At 38.1% G+C, this 17,169-nt stretch overlaps 1 protein-coding gene and 1 long non-coding RNA gene across 8 annotated transcripts in view; one reads left to right on the top strand and one right to left on the bottom strand.

Annotated features, from left to right (window-relative positions):
* Positions 1-17,169, bottom strand: part of PDE11A (phosphodiesterase 11A) — a 103,765-nt gene that overhangs the window by 14,382 nt on the left and 72,214 nt on the right. For all 7 annotated transcript variants that reach the window (XM_079310317.1, XM_079310318.1, XM_079310320.1 and 4 more), the window contains 7 exons: positions 13,851-13,960; positions 11,233-11,323; positions 9,253-9,353; positions 7,174-7,251; positions 5,754-5,821; positions 2,752-2,822; positions 1,667-1,750 (listed from right to left, as the gene is read on the bottom strand). In XM_079310317.1, the coding sequence (XP_079166443.1) occupies positions 1,667-1,750; positions 2,752-2,822; positions 5,754-5,821; positions 7,174-7,251; positions 9,253-9,353; positions 11,233-11,323; positions 13,851-13,960 (603 nt within the window). The remainder of the gene's footprint in view (positions 1-1,666; positions 1,751-2,751; positions 2,823-5,753; positions 5,822-7,173; positions 7,252-9,252; positions 9,354-11,232; positions 11,324-13,850; positions 13,961-17,169) is intronic.
* The window catches only part of LOC306804145, a 100,987-nt gene that overhangs the window by 21,577 nt on the left and 62,241 nt on the right, over positions 1-17,169 (top strand). The gene's annotated exons all lie outside the window — the stretch shown is intronic.

Here is a 17,169-nt window from a genome sequence, read left to right as displayed (position 1 = left end):
CCAGAGATCTCCTGCTAAGATGGAGTTAACTAACCAGAGCTTTAGTGCTCAGATGTAGTTTCCTCATGCAGAGGATGGGCTGATTATCAGCTCTTCCTGCTTTACTGTACATTTTTGGATTACAGATGCTATTAGAAATAATGAATTCTGGTATAATATGCATTCTAGTGTAATATGAGCTATTTTATTGAAAAGAACATTGTTTTTAAAGAGTTCTGTCCAAGATCAGTGTTCATCATCCCTCCCCCATATTGTCCAAAATGATCTTGGCCTTTTAAACAATATAGGTGTATATTCTTCTTCTGATTGCTTTGCCTTAATTGCTTGAAAATGGTAGCTGTAGTTTATTTCATCAGGACAAAGACTGACAGAAAGGGACAGGATCTCTTGGCAAAGCTGCAGCCTGGCTTACTTCTCACACAAGTGTCTGCTTTCTGTGTCACACAACAGGAATTGCCACTGCTGCTGGGTAGTGATTTCATTATTTCCACGGTGGCAGCCTCAGATGCCACAAGTTATAGAGGGGAGAGGGCACACTGTCCTTCTTATGGGCCTTCTTATGTCCTTACTGTATGATACTGGTTTTATATCTGGTCTATAAAATGAAAGGAACTGCCAATCCATTTTTACTTGTGTGTGGGAAAGCTGCATTCAGGCACAAGTTGATAATTTTAAAGTTAACATGGGAGTTGTTATTGCTGTGTATCATCACTGACCCGTTCATTGCTTTGAGGTCTTAGGCAGTTTAGGGTGCAGTGGGAACAGGGAGAACTTGATGCAGTTCCCCAAAGATGCTGAATGAGAACACCTCCTGTTTTCTCAGATATCAGTGGCCACTCAGTCTTTGTTGGCAGACTGCATGGTTTCAGTCAAGTCCTGAAGCTGTTTAATCCAAAAAGGCAGAAGCATTGTTCTGATAGGAAAAAATTCTTAGTGAAATGGTGGTCGAGCATTGGAACAGGCTGCCCAGTGAAGTGGTGGAATCACTGTCCCTAGAAGCATTCAAAAAACACGTAGATGTGGTGCTTAGGGATATGGTTTAGTGTGGACCTGGAAGTGTCAGATTAATGGCTGGATCTTAGAGTTCTTTTCCAACTCTTATGATTCTGTGGTTATCTCTAGCCTTAATAAAGGAGTACTTGGGCATTTACACAGCATATGCCAAGCACCCAGGCACCATTAAAAGAGTAAAGTCTGAGTTAAACATCGCAGGTTAAACAACAAATTGTTTGTCACTGACCCTAAAGGCTTGGCCTAGAGTGCTCCTTAGCAGTTTGAGAAGGTGCCAGAAGGAAGGGCAAAGGCTCAGGCTTGAGCTTGCCTTTGAGTCACACAGATTTGGACAAGTTTCACACACTTACTGAGGCTGTCCCTCTGGCACATCTCTGAACAGCACTCCATACCTCACCATGATGAGAATCAGTTTGTCTCAAACATAATAAACAATTGCCCTATCAGCTTTTATAACGTAGGGAGGAATTATGTTTACACACATTATCACCTTCAGGGAATCAGGATTTCTGCATGGAATTCAGACTTTTGGGAAAGTCAAAGTAAGATGAGAGTTCAAATAGCCTTCAGGGCTGCTCTGAAAGCTAGCTCTTTTTGCCTAGAGAGACAAGAACAATCTTCTCTGGACTCTACAGGAGCAGTAAGTAAAAATTACCTCATACAATGGCATGCAGATGCTATCAATCCATTCAAGCTGCAACCTGGGTAGTTCATGTTTCCTGTTCCGATCAAAAATGGCCTGAATTGAGAAGGAAACAAAACTGTCATGCTTTAATTACACTGGAGTATTTTACAGACATATCATCCAGCACTTTGCAGCTATGATCAAATTATCACAACCAGAAGACTTTGTAAACCATAATCAATCTTTGCAGCTTTCTATTGCTTTGCCTGGCATGAACAATAAACTGTTTATTTTCAATTCTGTTTTAAAATGTTTAGGCTGAATGTCTTTGTGTTTCGTAATTCTGTGGTATAAAATAAATGCTACACAGTTGGATTTGAGCTGTTAAATAACCTCCTCTAGGAATGTAGGAACTTTTGAATAGAATTTCTTCTTTTCTCACATAGGGTTTTCCAGTTCAGCAAAACAGTAATGGATCTGGGCTGTCTCTCTCTCCCTTACAGTTAAATTCTTTAGAACACTTTGTTGCCCTTCTCCTGTTGCCTCTGGGTAATGGCTGCTCAACATTTTGAGTTATTTAATCTGCATAAGGCTTTCTGTTCTAATAGTTCAGTGAAAATCTTTTTGAAACTTTCCTAGTTCTTGTCTGATACTTTGTACCCTCAGCTTACATTCCACTCAATTCCAATTTATCCCTTCAATCACAGTACTACATTTACATGTATACTTATAGAAATGCCTTTCAAATAACACAGATATACAGCTGCAATATAAAGCAAATCTGACAGTTTTGATTTCCATAGGTAGCTGTGATTTTTTAAATCCATTTCTGTATATTAAACCAAACACCTGCTGCTTAGAAAATTCACTGATAGGATTATCACCTTAGGAACAGATACAGAAAAGGGGTAAAAGGGTTTAGTGCAAAAGTGACTGCATTGACTGGAGAGCTTTTATATGTGGTTATAAATGCATATCCTTACTGGACAGAGCTTTTATTTATTCTAAGGTTTCTCTTTATGTACAAAATACAGTTCATTTTTCTGAATGAGCCCAGTGATATTTTCTTACTCTATTCAAGTTAGTCACTATTTCAGAAGTGATAAAAAACTTACTGAAGGGGTGAGTTTGAGTTCAGATCTTTCTCTGTCTCCTTGTTCAAAGAACTCACTGGTTACCAGCTCAGCTGCCTAAAATAAAAATCATGATAAAGATTAGAGTTCTTGTTACGTATTTTTTAGGATAATGAGTTTTTGCTCAGACCATGACTTCAGCCTGTGCTTAAAGAAGTGAATAGCCTCACTCACAGACTGACATCAGGTATATGTTCATACAGTTTTTGGGACTGGGCCTACAGGGGGTATAAAAGTCATAGTCAGGCATGTGGACTTATCCCTATTTGATAGGGAATTGACTTGGGGAATTACATGGCAATGCCAAGGTAGCACTCAATGCAGTTAGAAGCCACTTACTCAAGAACTGAGTTCAAAACAGAAAATGATAGCTTTTTGTTGGCATCTGCTATTATGTTTATAAAAATGTTTTGTGAAACATGCAAGACCTCTCTGGTTATTGCCCTATAATAACAACTTTGCTTATCAAAGAAACTTTATTAACCAATACCCTCTGTTTTAATCTAATGTGAATTCATAAAGGGTTTTCTTCCCCCCACTAGGCTTTACTTTTTTCCCCAGTGACTGTCATCACTATAAGATACGGATATCCAAGTATGAACTCAGATTATGATGATCATATTGGTTTAAAATCAAGAAGTGGTTAGAAGTTAGATCCTATCTTTCTGACTTTTGTGAATAAAAATGTCCTATTTCCTGCAGAAGTTTGTGCTTCTTAGAAGAAGACAAGACTTAAAAATTAATATATAGTTATGGAAACCAGAGGAATTTTAGGAAGTCAAACAGTAAGCAGTTCTGATATAGTAGCATACTTTTGCCATGTGTGAGGCTTTGAATGTAAGTACATGCAACGTTTTGAGATGCAAAAAATCTGGAAGCCCATCTACTGAAGAGGCTCACATCCTAAAACTCCTGTCATGCCAGAGTATTGTTTTTAAGCTGGGGATTATTTTATAATACCAAGGCACGAGAGGATAAACTAAGCAGAGAACCTGTACTTCATAAAATTCAAAACTTCTTGCTCTAGCAACTACATGGTAGGTAATGTTCACAAATGCTAAGCTTGTTGTAGTTGAAATAAGGAGTACCAAAATATTTGTAAGTAGGTAAAGTATGTTATAAAGTACTCTTAAATCTTAAGCCAGGCTATCATAGTTTGGAACTTTATAATGTATGTAATACAGGACATTAATAAAATTCTGGATCAGTATTTCAAATAGAGGAATAATTTAACTTATCAACAATTAAGGGTTTGTTAAGTGTATTGTATAAAAATAATCAAGACATAGTGTCATCCCTGTCCCTCAATGCTATTCTGATCCTGTTCTCCTTATGTCCTTTTCTTTTTCCCTTTATCTGTTTCAATCTTCTTTTCCTGAATTTTTCTGTCTTACATGTGGCCTTTATTCCATTTTTTCAAATATGTTTTTTTTCTTGTGGCACAGTTAAGGTTCCATTATTTCCTGTTTTGCCTCTGTGGACTTATTAGCACTTCTGCTCAACCAGGTAATGTTTCAAGAAATCCCAGACTGGATTTTTCAGTGTAGAGTAAACCTGTATAACTAAGCTGCAGGGGACTTTTCACCTGTAGACCTCAAAAGTGATACGCATAAAACCCCCCAGGTTTGCCAGAGACTCCAACACTAATTCATTAGCATAGCACAAAGATTCCCAACTAGGAAAGCAGACCCTACCTGACACTTGGCTGTCAATGAAAATGCAGAAGCTAACTGGGTTAGGGAGGAAAAATGAGGAGGGATTGCACACACTGCAGCAGGGGCCAGGTGGCACTGAAAAATCTTGTTACTTCATTTCCCACTGCAGGAGAGAAGCAGCTTTCCTGATTTCCATGTAAGGTGGCCATATTCTGGCCAAGTAGAGCAACAGCCTTAGAAGAATTTTTGTCACAGTCTGCTGATAAAGCAAAAAAGACTCACCTGACAAAACTGAAAACTGAGGTGAAGCCATCCCCCCATAAATGGTTTTTTTTTTTTTTTTAATTCAGTTGATGTGCATGTAACTTCTGTAGATCCCTTTCAGCTTCTGTTACTTCCTTTTCCAAGGAATCTGGCTGCTCCTGCATCACTAAATATCTGGCCTAGCTTTATCTTTTTCACCCCATCTTAATAACTATTACTTGCTGTTACACCAAACTTCCTCCAGGTGTGTACCCAAACCCAGCTGTGCTGGTATATTTTCAGTTTGCTTCTTGATGCTGTCAATTCCTTCAAAACCTGAGACAGTCTGTCTTCTACTGCCTTGTTCTGGGCCTCAGTGAAGGACAGAGAAGAGAATGATTAGGTGGAAATATTAAGGATGGTTTCTGGGTAGAGAAGGATGTCTCTATCATGGAAAATCATGGGGCAAAGAACAAGAGTTTTGGATTGTTTTCTCATATTGTACCTGTTTGCCAGTGCTGGATCCATTTTTTATGTATATTTCTAAAGAAATTCTCTACTTGAGATTAGTAGGTCTACTCAGCAGCAGAACAGTGAATTTTTATTTGTTGGTTTCTAGGTACACGATGTTAAAGAAAGCCCTATACTACACTTGGAGTTTTGCAAAATCCTTAAGAAAACATTTCTTTTATCATATATGCTGAAGATTTTATGCTAATAAAAATTTACAGATAATCTGTTATTTTTGATGTAGGGAAGACTGCTGCTTCCAAGGAAAACTATAGGATGAAACAAATAAATGCAGCTATATGTGGCTAAACACCTTTTTTTTTTATCTGTTCATTTTTTTTGATATGGACTAAAAATGTTAGTAAGGGGAGAGGTTGTAAAACCAGATGTACACACCAGCATGTGTACATGGAAAGATTATGCAATAGCCCATTTTTTGCAGAAACCCCCTGCTATTTTTTTTATAGCATTAATACTGCTGTAAATTGATTCCAGTTTTGGTCCCTTGTAAGCCAGGGCCCTGGGAATATTGTCCTACCAGTCCCGCCTCCTCCCAGCCCTGCTATTAATCATGACTTGCCTGTCTTGAAATCTCCCACGGTTTGGTCACAGCTCCAAGGTCACAGGCTGTCATTAGCATTGATCTGAAAAACAGAAATGAACAATACAAGCTGAATCAACCTTTGTTGAATTTCTAAACAACTCTGCTCTGGATGCATAAATAAATAATACGTATATAAAATGTCAGCCCTGGCACCTTCTTTTCCTCCAGAAAAGAATGACATGTTTGAAATCTTAGCCATCAGCATGGTTTTTACATTACAATTGTGCCTCAGAAACCTAGTGTGTTGCAGGTCATAAGATGATGAATTTTGGTATTGTGCATTGCACACTAGAAAAGAAATGATATTGTAAGGGAGTAACTGCTAATTTTGCAATACTTCTAACACTACTTACATTAATACCTATAATATATTAGAAAGCATGTGCTTCACATGATATAAGTAAGGGTATTATTACATAATAACACCTGCAACTGGATTAATTTATATGCCTATTTGTAAGTGACTGCTGTAGCAAGAGAGCCTATAATCACAGGAGGCATCCCAGACACTGTTTAAGCAGTTTCTACTGCTCATCTACAATAAAAATTGAAGATTTACTATGAGCTATACGGTTCCACTGTAGTTTAATACCTAGCTACAACCATGTTTTATATGCATTAGGAGAAAGAAACCATTCAGCTGTAGAAAGCGTTTATGTACAGTACATGATGCAGATAAAAGTCTAAGAAAGTTTAAATGAAGAACAAGGGCATTGAAAATGAAGCATTAAATATATTGCCTGAATCTAAAATTAGGAATGGGTGAAATGGTATGGAAAATAGAAAATGGCCAATATTTTGTCAAAAGACCACAAGATAACAGAATTTTAATGAAATTTCAGATAAAATGAGACATAATCAGGCATGCATATGCAAATACACGCATTTTATTGTCTGCAAAGTGTGGTCTACTCAAACCACCCACAATGCCCAAGGTTTTTAATAGGATGCATGCTCAGGGCATTCTCGGGGGCTGGAAGAGTACTCTGTATATGAAAATTCCCAGGTACAGACTGGAAGAGCAGAGGAGTGCATGGCCAGTGAAAAAAAGGCAGATGAGAGGAAGGAGGATCAGGGAAATAGACAGGAAAAAATCTTTGTGTAGAGAGGCAGAATATTGATACTTTCTGTAAAAAGAGCAGAAGGGCTCAACAGGAAATGGTGAGGCTGGGAGAAAAGGAAGAAAACAGGACCGAGTGTGCAGGAGAAATAGAAATGGAGAAGGTGAAGTCATGTTGATTATTACCATATATTTCATATCACAGGTTGTATTTTTAAAACAAGATACTTTCTCTTGTTATTCTAAGCCTTCAGTCCACACTACATGAAACTCCCTTAACAAATATGGCTACACTTTGAAATAACCAGAAAGCAAGAAAAAACAGTGCTTACCGAAATACTTCTCGGTGGTTTTTTACATTCCAATCATAACCACCTTTACTGACAAGTTCAAAAAACTCGGTCCTCCTCCTGCAAAAATCCAGATTGTCAGAGAAGGAAACAAGACACTTGCAGGGCAGCACTGCAGCAGAAACAGTTCTCTGTGTGATACAGAATCACTGCACCTCATGTATTATTGTTAAAGCCGTTACACTGACAGTCCATTTAAGCGAAACATACTAATTTCCAAACGTGTTCTATAAATGTCTGTTATCGGTGTCAGAGTTGCCTAGTAAAAGCAATTTTGGATTTATGGTCTCCACAGATAAAGAAATGAATGGCTCTGAAATGTTCAGTCTTCCACGGAAGCATGAAATGTTCACCTACAGCAGTGGACAGACACACAATAGAAACACCCCAGAAATACACACACGCTTCTGTTTTCTTGTCCTTGCAAAATGGTTTTTACTTTTAAATTCTGAAGGGTTTTTCAGAGCTGTGCAATTCCTGTTATTTCCACCACAGGAGAGAACGTGCTTCTGTAAGCACACAGAAAGAAACAGACACACACAAGAGCTGCTGCTGTCTTGAGTTCATAGTTCTTACAGACTGGAAACTAGGTCTGCCTTCTTGATTTCCATGGTTGTATTCTCATGCCTTCTTCATGTCCTCAAACAGGGACAAAATGTAAGATGGACAGAACATGCTAATGGTGATTGTTGCCTTTTAGAATGAAAATTCGGACTCATCATAGTCTGTAATTGTTTATGGCACTGAGACTCCAAGCAGCTCTCACTGCTTGCAATGTGACTACAATATGTAATAGATCCTGCCCAAGATACAGCAGAAGTTGAGGTACAAAAACTTGGAGCAACTTGTCCCCAGTGACACAACATATGAGCATCAGAGCTGGAAAGCAAATAAATACTTATGTCCTGAGTGACAGGTCAGTGCCCCAGCTCATATGAGACTGTGCTTTTTGTCAAGAGGAAATGTAGTTAGATAACAGGTGAGAGTTTGCAGTCTTGTATTTTCTATGTTTACATCAACTAGACTGAAATTTGGAACAGATTATTGACAGTGCAGTCTCATGGCAACCAGTACATGTTTGAACACAAGGAGATGTACACTTGCAGAAACACTCCTTTGCTCAGTGGACAGAATATTATGTGGGGCATGTTGCAATATTCTGGTCTCTGACTGTCATGGTTATATGACCAGTCACTCCTATGTAAGGCCTTGCTATAATGGATTTCATACAGCAGCTAGAAGAGGACTAGAAAAGGGCTGCATGATGATCCCCTATGCTTTGGGAAATAGAAGGTTTAATTTTGAAGTATTGGATATTCTGAGCAATTCATATGTTTCTGGACAAAATACAGGCAAGAATGTTTAAAGCTGAAAGCTCAGGAAGATGACATCCCAGGAATGGTTTGGAAAGTAAAGCCTCACTCTACCTGGAGTTTTATTGCTGTTTTGCTATCTGGAGCTTGTGATCATTAGGTTTAGGCATTTTAAGAATACTGATATGAGAATTCCCCTCTCTACAAATTATTGAAGATGTAACAAACTGAAAAAACAAATTAGGTACTTATATAGAAACACCTGTTTACATTGTGTGGCTTTAAGAAATGTAAAGCACCAATGGTGATTTTCAGGCACTTTTGGAAATAAACTAGCATAGCTACTACCTCATTAATGAATTGCAATAACACAAGAGGTAAAAATAACTTACCTGCAGACTGCTTGAGTAAAGAGTAAAATCAAATGTCATTGATTTTCTATATGCCTGAAGAAATGATCATAGAAAGGACAGAAAAAATAACTCATTCCTGGGATTGCTTTGAAGTATAAACCCAGGATGTGATTTGCTTTTGGTTGATTCAGACATGTTACACATTAAAGCAAAACTTACTTGGACACTTGAGGTATTTCTGTTAGTCTCAAAGATACTAAGTATTAGACTAAACCTCTTCAACCATAGCTAAACACTAATTCCTCATATTACATATCCTTATTGGTATTTAATAGGTCATTAAAGTAAGTTCTCTGAATTTTCATTCATCAAATACCAGAAATGCCAATACTTACTCAAAATACAGAGTGAGGTCTGTTGCCAATATCGATTGCTTTAGAAGCTGCATAAGGTCACTGTAGTCCTTAGAGGACAAGTTAGCAAAGATGTTGTGACCCTATAATGAAAGAGATAAAAGAGGTAAGGGCTAACAATCAATATAGGTTTTTAAAAGATTTTTTAACTTGTTAGTCCACTGTTTCCCTGTAACACAAGCCTTTTCTGATTCATGGCAAAACTATGACAAAATAATAATGTTAATACTGCTGAGATTACATTGAGGCAGCAGAGTTGACAATTGTTATCAAGCACCTGGTATGTTTTTCTAAACTCTGCTGAAATTATAGCCTGTCGAGTAAAGATTTACTCTCTGCTCTGACCCTGCACAGACTCAGTTTATGGGGAAAAACTATGGATACATCTCAATCTCTCATCTTATTAAATGTTTTGGGGAGCTGCATACTGGAGGTTTTGAGTAGTGATCCTAATAGATTTATCTGTGCTGCTGCTTGCATGCACACAAACTGCTGTTAGAGCAGTCAAGGATACTAAATCAGTTTTTCATTCAAAGCAGCCCATTTGCTCACTCTGCCCATTACTATCTTGTCCTACAGTGTAAACAGCAATTGCCTGTGTAGGCTAAAGAACAACTTTATATGCAGTTTAAATACCCTCTGTGGGGCCAACTAGTTGCTTTTTAAGGCATTGTGAATTTGGAATTTGGGAGATGCTCCATGGCCAAAATGAAAGAAAATTAATTAGGTGATATTGCTATTTGAGACAGGGAAGGTTCTTTTGTAACTGAATTTCTGAAAACAAGAGGGACAGAGATCCTATAATTCCCATTTGAAATTCTCAAGAAAATAAGATGAAAGAAACAAAATTAATGAAAAACTCTAAATGTAAGCTTAAGAAACAACATTTGTGACAATAGTCACATATATTAACATACATAAACGTGTTGCAGGTCTTTTTATTCCTAATCACCTACATAAATGCTGAAGTTCTTTCTAAACAGAGTCTTATTTTGGCGATATTTAGTCCTGGAGTGCCCACATTCAGTATGCACTGCCATCTACTGCTTAGGAATATTAAAATGCCCTTAAAACCAAAAATTTTCCAGCAACAGGGTTACTATAATCATGATGGTATGAGGACATATATGAGATAAGGTCTGAGGAGGTGCAGTTCTACACAGATCTCCCTGGCAGTGTACACAGAGGTAAGGCCATCAACCTGTTCCCATGTGACTGTGATCATGAGACATCCCAGATCTCTTCAGATGTTATTGCAGATCAGGCTGTGATCTCCAATTGTGCTGCACGAACAGCAGTTTTGGTTTTACATTTACTAAGTGCATTTTGTAGCAACCAATCTCTGTAAATTAAGAAAACATATCCTTTATTCTGAAAGGACTCCATGTCCATCCTTCCACTTTTCTCAGTTATTAAATACAAGGTGTAGTATATGATGAATAGTGTTACATGCAAGCTATTCTGGGCAAGAGCTGTATCTTCACAGGTATCAGCAAAGCAATTAATGTACTTTGAACAGCATAATATTACTGATTTTAATTTTAAAAAATAGTGTATTAAATTATGAAAAAAAAAATAAAAGTACTGATTACAGAAAGGCTGCCAAAGAAATTGAATTGGTGCAGTAAAGGATGGGTCTCATACTCTGAATATGACACCTGTGGGGAAAGGTAAGCACCTGTTTCAGCTACCTATAAACCACTGACCAGGATATATGTAAGAAAAGTAAGAAAAGCTGACAACATGATTAGGATGTATTCTCCTTGCCCCTTGCTGATAGAGACAGATATAATCTCTGGGCTCTATGATCAGCATTTGTAGTTGTTTAATTTTGTGCTAGTTGTGACCTTTGTGATAACCAATAAATAATTCCTCAAGGAGAGGGCATTAAAAAGGTATTTCCTCTCTCCAGCTGAAACTGCCCAGCAGCTTACAGTGAGATTAACAGCAATGCTTTTGTACCTCACTTTGGAGGATCATGACAGCGTGATTGAAATGGTGGTGCTCCAAAGTAGCAGAGGTGCCGTAGAGCTGAGCTAAGGCTGATCCACTCCTGAAACAGAACATGGGAAGTCAACAAATCCAGCTTGTCTGCTCACAAAGCAGGTTCCAGAGACAATTTAGTGGCAAAAGCACGTACCCACACTCCACCTCCACTTCAGCAGCCTCACTTAAGACCGCTGATGAGGTCAAAATACTAATTTAAATTCAGATACAAAGCATTTATGTTCCAACCTTTGCTAATATATTGCCAGCTGACTGAAGATTTTTCTCTAACTACTAGAAGTTTTGTAACGTGCCTTTCAAAGTGCTACAGCAACAGCAGAGACATAGAAGTGCACAGTAAAGACACAAGGTCATGTCCTTGAGCTGAAATCACCTGTTCCTCTGCTACCTTTCTTTTTAAATTCTTAGTAGATATAAACATGAGGGCTTACAATGGCCAGCTACAAACTCTTAAAATAAAACCCCAAAACACAACAACAAAAATCCAACTGCAAATACTAAGATAATCAAGATGCCACAAGTGAGAGCAGTGAATATAAAAGTAAAGCTTAGCATATCTCTACAATGTATTTTTTCATCACATCTATTGTCTAAACTAAAATCAGATTTAAAAATACACAGAGCAGATGGGTTTTCTACCTTTAAAGGACAAAAATGCATGGAATAATATTATAGAACTGCAAATCTCTGGGAAGTGCAGAGAATGGGACTGGATTGTCAGAATGGTCACTGTTCTCCAAGTACCAAAGTAGTTCAGGCAAAGTACTTCACTTCTGGGACCCAGCCTAAACTGAGATGATGGGTTTTCTTTCCAAAGAAATGAGAATATGAGATTATGCTAGAGACAGAAGGAGTCTCCTAGGAGCACATACCATAAAACTGCACCATACTGATACTTAATTATCAGAAGCAGCTATATGAGAGAAAAGGATGTCCAGGAAACATCATCCCTAGAGTATGTGATATTGACATATATAACAGGGCCATTTGAAACAACTGTGATATTGCCTCCATCATCTACCTCTTGAACTTTCATCATACAGAACAGCAGTATTGGACACTGAAGATAAAATAGGAAAATGTGATGCTTAAATTTATGTCAGGTTAGAGGAATAAATCATAGTTAGCATTATGAAAACTACAGCTTCTGTTTTCAGGGATGTTTTATACATGTGTGGTAATGTTTGTCTTTCATTAAATGTCTTCAGCAGTTTCTTTATGGAGTCATAAAATGGTAGCCTCCTCTCTGTACTCTGTTGTCAACCAACAAGTATGAGTGATAGCAGTCTAATGCTGAACCCTGTACCTTAACTCAGTCACCCCTGTGCACTAAAGATATTCTTGTGTAATGGTACAGCAGAGAAGTGGTTAACTTAATCAGAGCCTAAAATGGCCAGGATGTAAATCTTAGGTCTCCTTTTTGTAAATTAGGAACATAAACATCAATCAGCTGAGCTCTTCAAGATTCAGCTGCAAAAAGGCATCTAGCAGTGCTTGGTAACCTTTGCACCACGAGCTCTGTCTTTTGAGCACTGCAATTGATTTTCCCTGCTTTGGTGATTGAAGATCCAGACAGTGTCATTGTTTCATTGAGACTGTATGGCAACACCAATACCTCAGGAAATGGCAGCTTAGTGAACATCAGAAACATCAGTTTGAGTGATGGTCACTGAGGCAACTTGCCCCCAGAAATGCAGCAGCCCGTGCATACACACATTGCAGCAGAGTACTTCTGCAAAAGGTAGGACAAAATAGGCTAATACAGCATCACTCTGCCTTTCAAGTATCTCTGAACAACCATTTGACCACTTCCTCATCACAGTGGAGGATTAGCAGTAAGGCAGAACAGAAAAAGCTACAAATGCACACTGGGATCTGCAAGACAGGAATGCCTTGGGGCCTCATATTCTGACTGTAGAGGAACTGGGGAGTGAAGAAAACAAGATGGGGTTTGAAGGAATCTCTGTGCCTGGCAGCTTTATTTCACAGCTTGGTCAGGATGTTGCTGGGGACATTTTCTGTTGTCCTTCCTATTCTCAGGGAATGCAGAATTTGGAATGAATTTTGCCTTAGTCTGAGGAGTTCCCTTACCTACCAGTAAACCCTTAAACCTTCTTCAAACCTCCTTCTACTTCACTATGCCTGGGGGCAGCAGCATAGTTTCTTAGAAAACATTGTTTCAGTTTCACTTATTTTGTTTTCTGTGCAATAGCAGAGAAAAGTTTTGCTTAATGTCATGCATCCCAGCAAAAACAACCCAGACAGACAATTTAGGTGCTTCCTGGGTTGAAAACCAGAATCAATAATAGCTGAGCCTGAAAAAACCATCAAGTTTTGGCACCACATTTCAATATGTGGTGTCAGTTCAACAGCCAGCTACAAAGGACAAGCCAGCAATTACTTAAAGGAACAGAGAATGATAAAGATGGATAGTCCCTCACTGCACACAGGAATAAGAGTACTTGGCCTTGGCCTAGAAGGCTTGAAATTAATGCTTCATTCTTTATCCTGGTCACCTTTTGCTCTCTCATGGAAGAAAACCAAATTAAAATAGTAAGAATTAGAAAGCTTACTTGGCTTGGAAGGCATTGTTGGTTCCCCTGTGGTCAAGGTCGTGACATAAGCATCCCACAATCAAAGCTAAAATTTCAATTTCACTTAGAATCTCCTGAAATCCTGCGGTCTGAGAGCAGAAAAAAAATAGCAGCTGTAACTATCAGTAGCAAAAGGGATAAGTAATGTTAGTCCATCCAGCAACAGTCAACTTTGTTTTGATACCATGAACGTTTCAGTAAGGAGAAGATAAATGCTTTATTGTCATATTCTATTCCCTGCTGTATGTCAGATGGTTAGCAGAATAGATAATGTCCTTGGAGTGATCTGTTATTATCTCTTTGTTGCATTTCCAGCATGCCATTTCTCTGCTACCCAGGAGGCACTAAAGGCAAAAAGAGCTGAAAACAAATACCAGTAACTGAAAACTGAGACAAGAACTGGGTTTTTCTATCAGAGAAAGAAAAACCCAAAGCTAAATTGATAAAATTTTGAAATTATTATTTAAAGAAGTATATAGAAAGATTTCTTCAGTCCTGAGATGAACATATTAGTCAATCCTTACTGTCAGAGATAGCTGTCATATTAAGTTGGAAGACCTTTAAAAGAGTCCAGATAAAATATACTCTCTGGAACTGTGATGAACTATTAGAAGATTTTTTTAAAATCTGGTACAGTGACATGAAGTGGTATGATTTAAAGCAGAAATGTCTCAAATGTCATATTTCTGCTGCAGATACCCACTTGAATTTTAGAGAGGAATTTGAAAACAGATGCAGTGAAATACCCTACAAGCGGCTCAGACATGACTGTGAATGGGGGAGTTAATCTTAGAAACTCTTTTTTACCATATGCTTCTCCTCTTGGATATTTGCTTAGCAGTCTTCCTGCCTGAACTGGCTCATGTCAGAGAAAAAACACTATTTTGTTTTTTCAAAAACACTGCTGTTGCTAACCTCAAGCATCCTGAGCAAACCCTGTGTGGAGGAGATGCTAGAGCCTCTGCGGGACACCCCCTTGTCAGTGCTGTGCCTCTTACCCACGGCAGAAATAACCTGGATCTGCAGAGGCAGAAGGGCATCATGCCTGCACAATGACTGCCTGAGCTGGAAAATTGTAAAACACTTGTCTTTTCACTGTGCCACTCTCTAGTGACACTCCTCAATTAGCCACATGATCTAGTTAGCATGAAAGGAAATTATATGCAAGAAATACAAAGTGCATTTGTATTGGAGGGCCAAACCAAGGCTGAATACGAACACCACGTAAGAATTCCCAAATTTCATTGATTTTCAAAGTGGCATAATTTCATCCAGTGGCAAGAAGAGAGTTTAAGTGATACAGTGGGACTTGTTGCCCTTTCTTGGTAGGAACATACATTCAGAAATGCCAGTCAGTTGCTGCAATACTCTGTGAAAGCTCTGCAGTTCACCCTGAAGACCATAAATTCTACTTAGAGAAATGCACATTCAAATCTAAGTGTTCTCTGTTCAGACAGTCTAAAATGTGGCCACAGTTAATACTTAGGCAGTACAGGAGCCAAGCTCCCCCAGGTGCTTAGGAATGCACTTCAGTGGGATTTGAGGAAGTGCAAGACTTGCTACAAAAGCTTTATAGTGGCATAAAGTTTACACAGCAGAAAAGATGATCAAGTATGAAGAAAAAAAAAAGATTAATTGATTTTATGTAGAATCCACCGTGTACAGAATAACTTGAATATTAGGAAAGAGGTTCACCTGTTTTCTAGTGGCATTGCTTTTCTTTTAGTTTCAGTAAAACCTACCCAGGTAGAAAAAAATCCTCCAAAAATAGCATTTTCTCTTTTTATTTGTTTGAACATAGCTCTTGTATAACAAATAATAATGAAGATCTATTTACAAAAAGGGATTAAAAATAGTTTGTAACTGACAACACACCGTGTGTCAAGTTTCAGTCTAGAGAAAATATTAATGGCTAAGTTAAAATAACTTAAAAGAGAAGTTTTATAATATTAAACTGATGTTGTAATAAATATTCTTTAGTGTAATCCAAGCTTTGATTAAATCCAAGGATTCAACCTGTATTGCAAATGCAGGGAAACCAATTAAGGAATTTATTAACAGTACCAATATCTCAAAAATAAATGCCACATTTTATTTAATGAAAAGTCTTGTTACTGAATATATGAAAGAAATATAGCATATGTCACGTAGTCAAAAACATTTCATTTAAAAACTAGTACAGTAAGGGGATATTTTCTTTGAACATAATGCAAGTAAACAGAGGATTACATTTCCCCATTTCTGAATTTACAAGAGGAAAAAAAAAAACAACATGGCTATAGACGATGGTGCAGTAAAATTTATTTTCACTAGAAAAGGAATGACCCATAACTCATGAGTGGCAGAGTCTCCAGTGAGTTATAGAGGTCATTCTTTCATGTGAGGAAATGAATTGCATTCATTATACCTTGCCCCACATCTATATGTTTTGTTATTAGCACACCAGATGGGATTTTAATTTGGTATTGCTTACTTGTTCATTTTTGCCCTTTGAAATAAGTATCAATGTGAACTGTGTTGGCAAAGGCACTGATAAAGGAGCCTGGGCTTGATGCTGCACTTCACTCTCATGTACTCAACTTGCAGGAGCAGCCTTGCTGCAGTGCTTCTCTTCACAATTCTTGGGCATCTGAAATACAGAACTATGGCTTGCAGAACTGGGCTTATGATTGTTCAGGAGTGAGAAAATACACACTTAGATATACAGGAATGTGCTTTAGATATGCAAAAGGCTGAATTTACCAGGAGTGAAACAACTTTGGTTTACTCTTTGTTGAATTTCTCTTGTTTGGCTTGTTCAACACAGCTGAGTTTTCCTTGTGCATTCAGAGGGAGTATGGTGGAGCCTTTAGAGGCTACTGCATTACAGGTTAGACATCACTATGCTATGGTTAATCCAACCTGAAAATGCCTAAAATAGAATTGCTGGTTTGTATTTGTGGGGCAGTCTATATTGCTGACTGTCATGGAGAAATCAGAAATAAGGTGCAATAACTGCAGAAACTGCCTTCTTGACTGGCAGAGAAGGGCTCTGATAAGCCCTTCAAAGGGTTTGTCAAAGAATTTTCCCCCTTTTTACCAGTGAAAAAAGAAGGCACACGCTAACTTGGATGGTATCTCCAAGACAAATGCAGTGGGAGCAAGCCTTGAATTATTACTAATCTCTAGTTTTTCTTTTGTGTCTTTTTTTGCACAAAATGAGTCTTCCTGTATCTGGAAGGGAGAGCAGACCAAACAGATCACGCACCTGAACTAATTCTGTTCTCAGCCAGAGCAAAGCGGGGTGGGATGTGGGGAG

Source organism: Erithacus rubecula, assembly GCF_903797595.1.
Source record: "Erithacus rubecula genome assembly, chromosome: 8".
Lineage (NCBI taxonomy): Eukaryota > Metazoa > Chordata > Aves > Passeriformes > Muscicapidae > Erithacus > Erithacus rubecula.
Note: the sequence above shows the minus strand (reverse complement) of the source record. Positions and strands in the feature narration are given on the sequence as shown.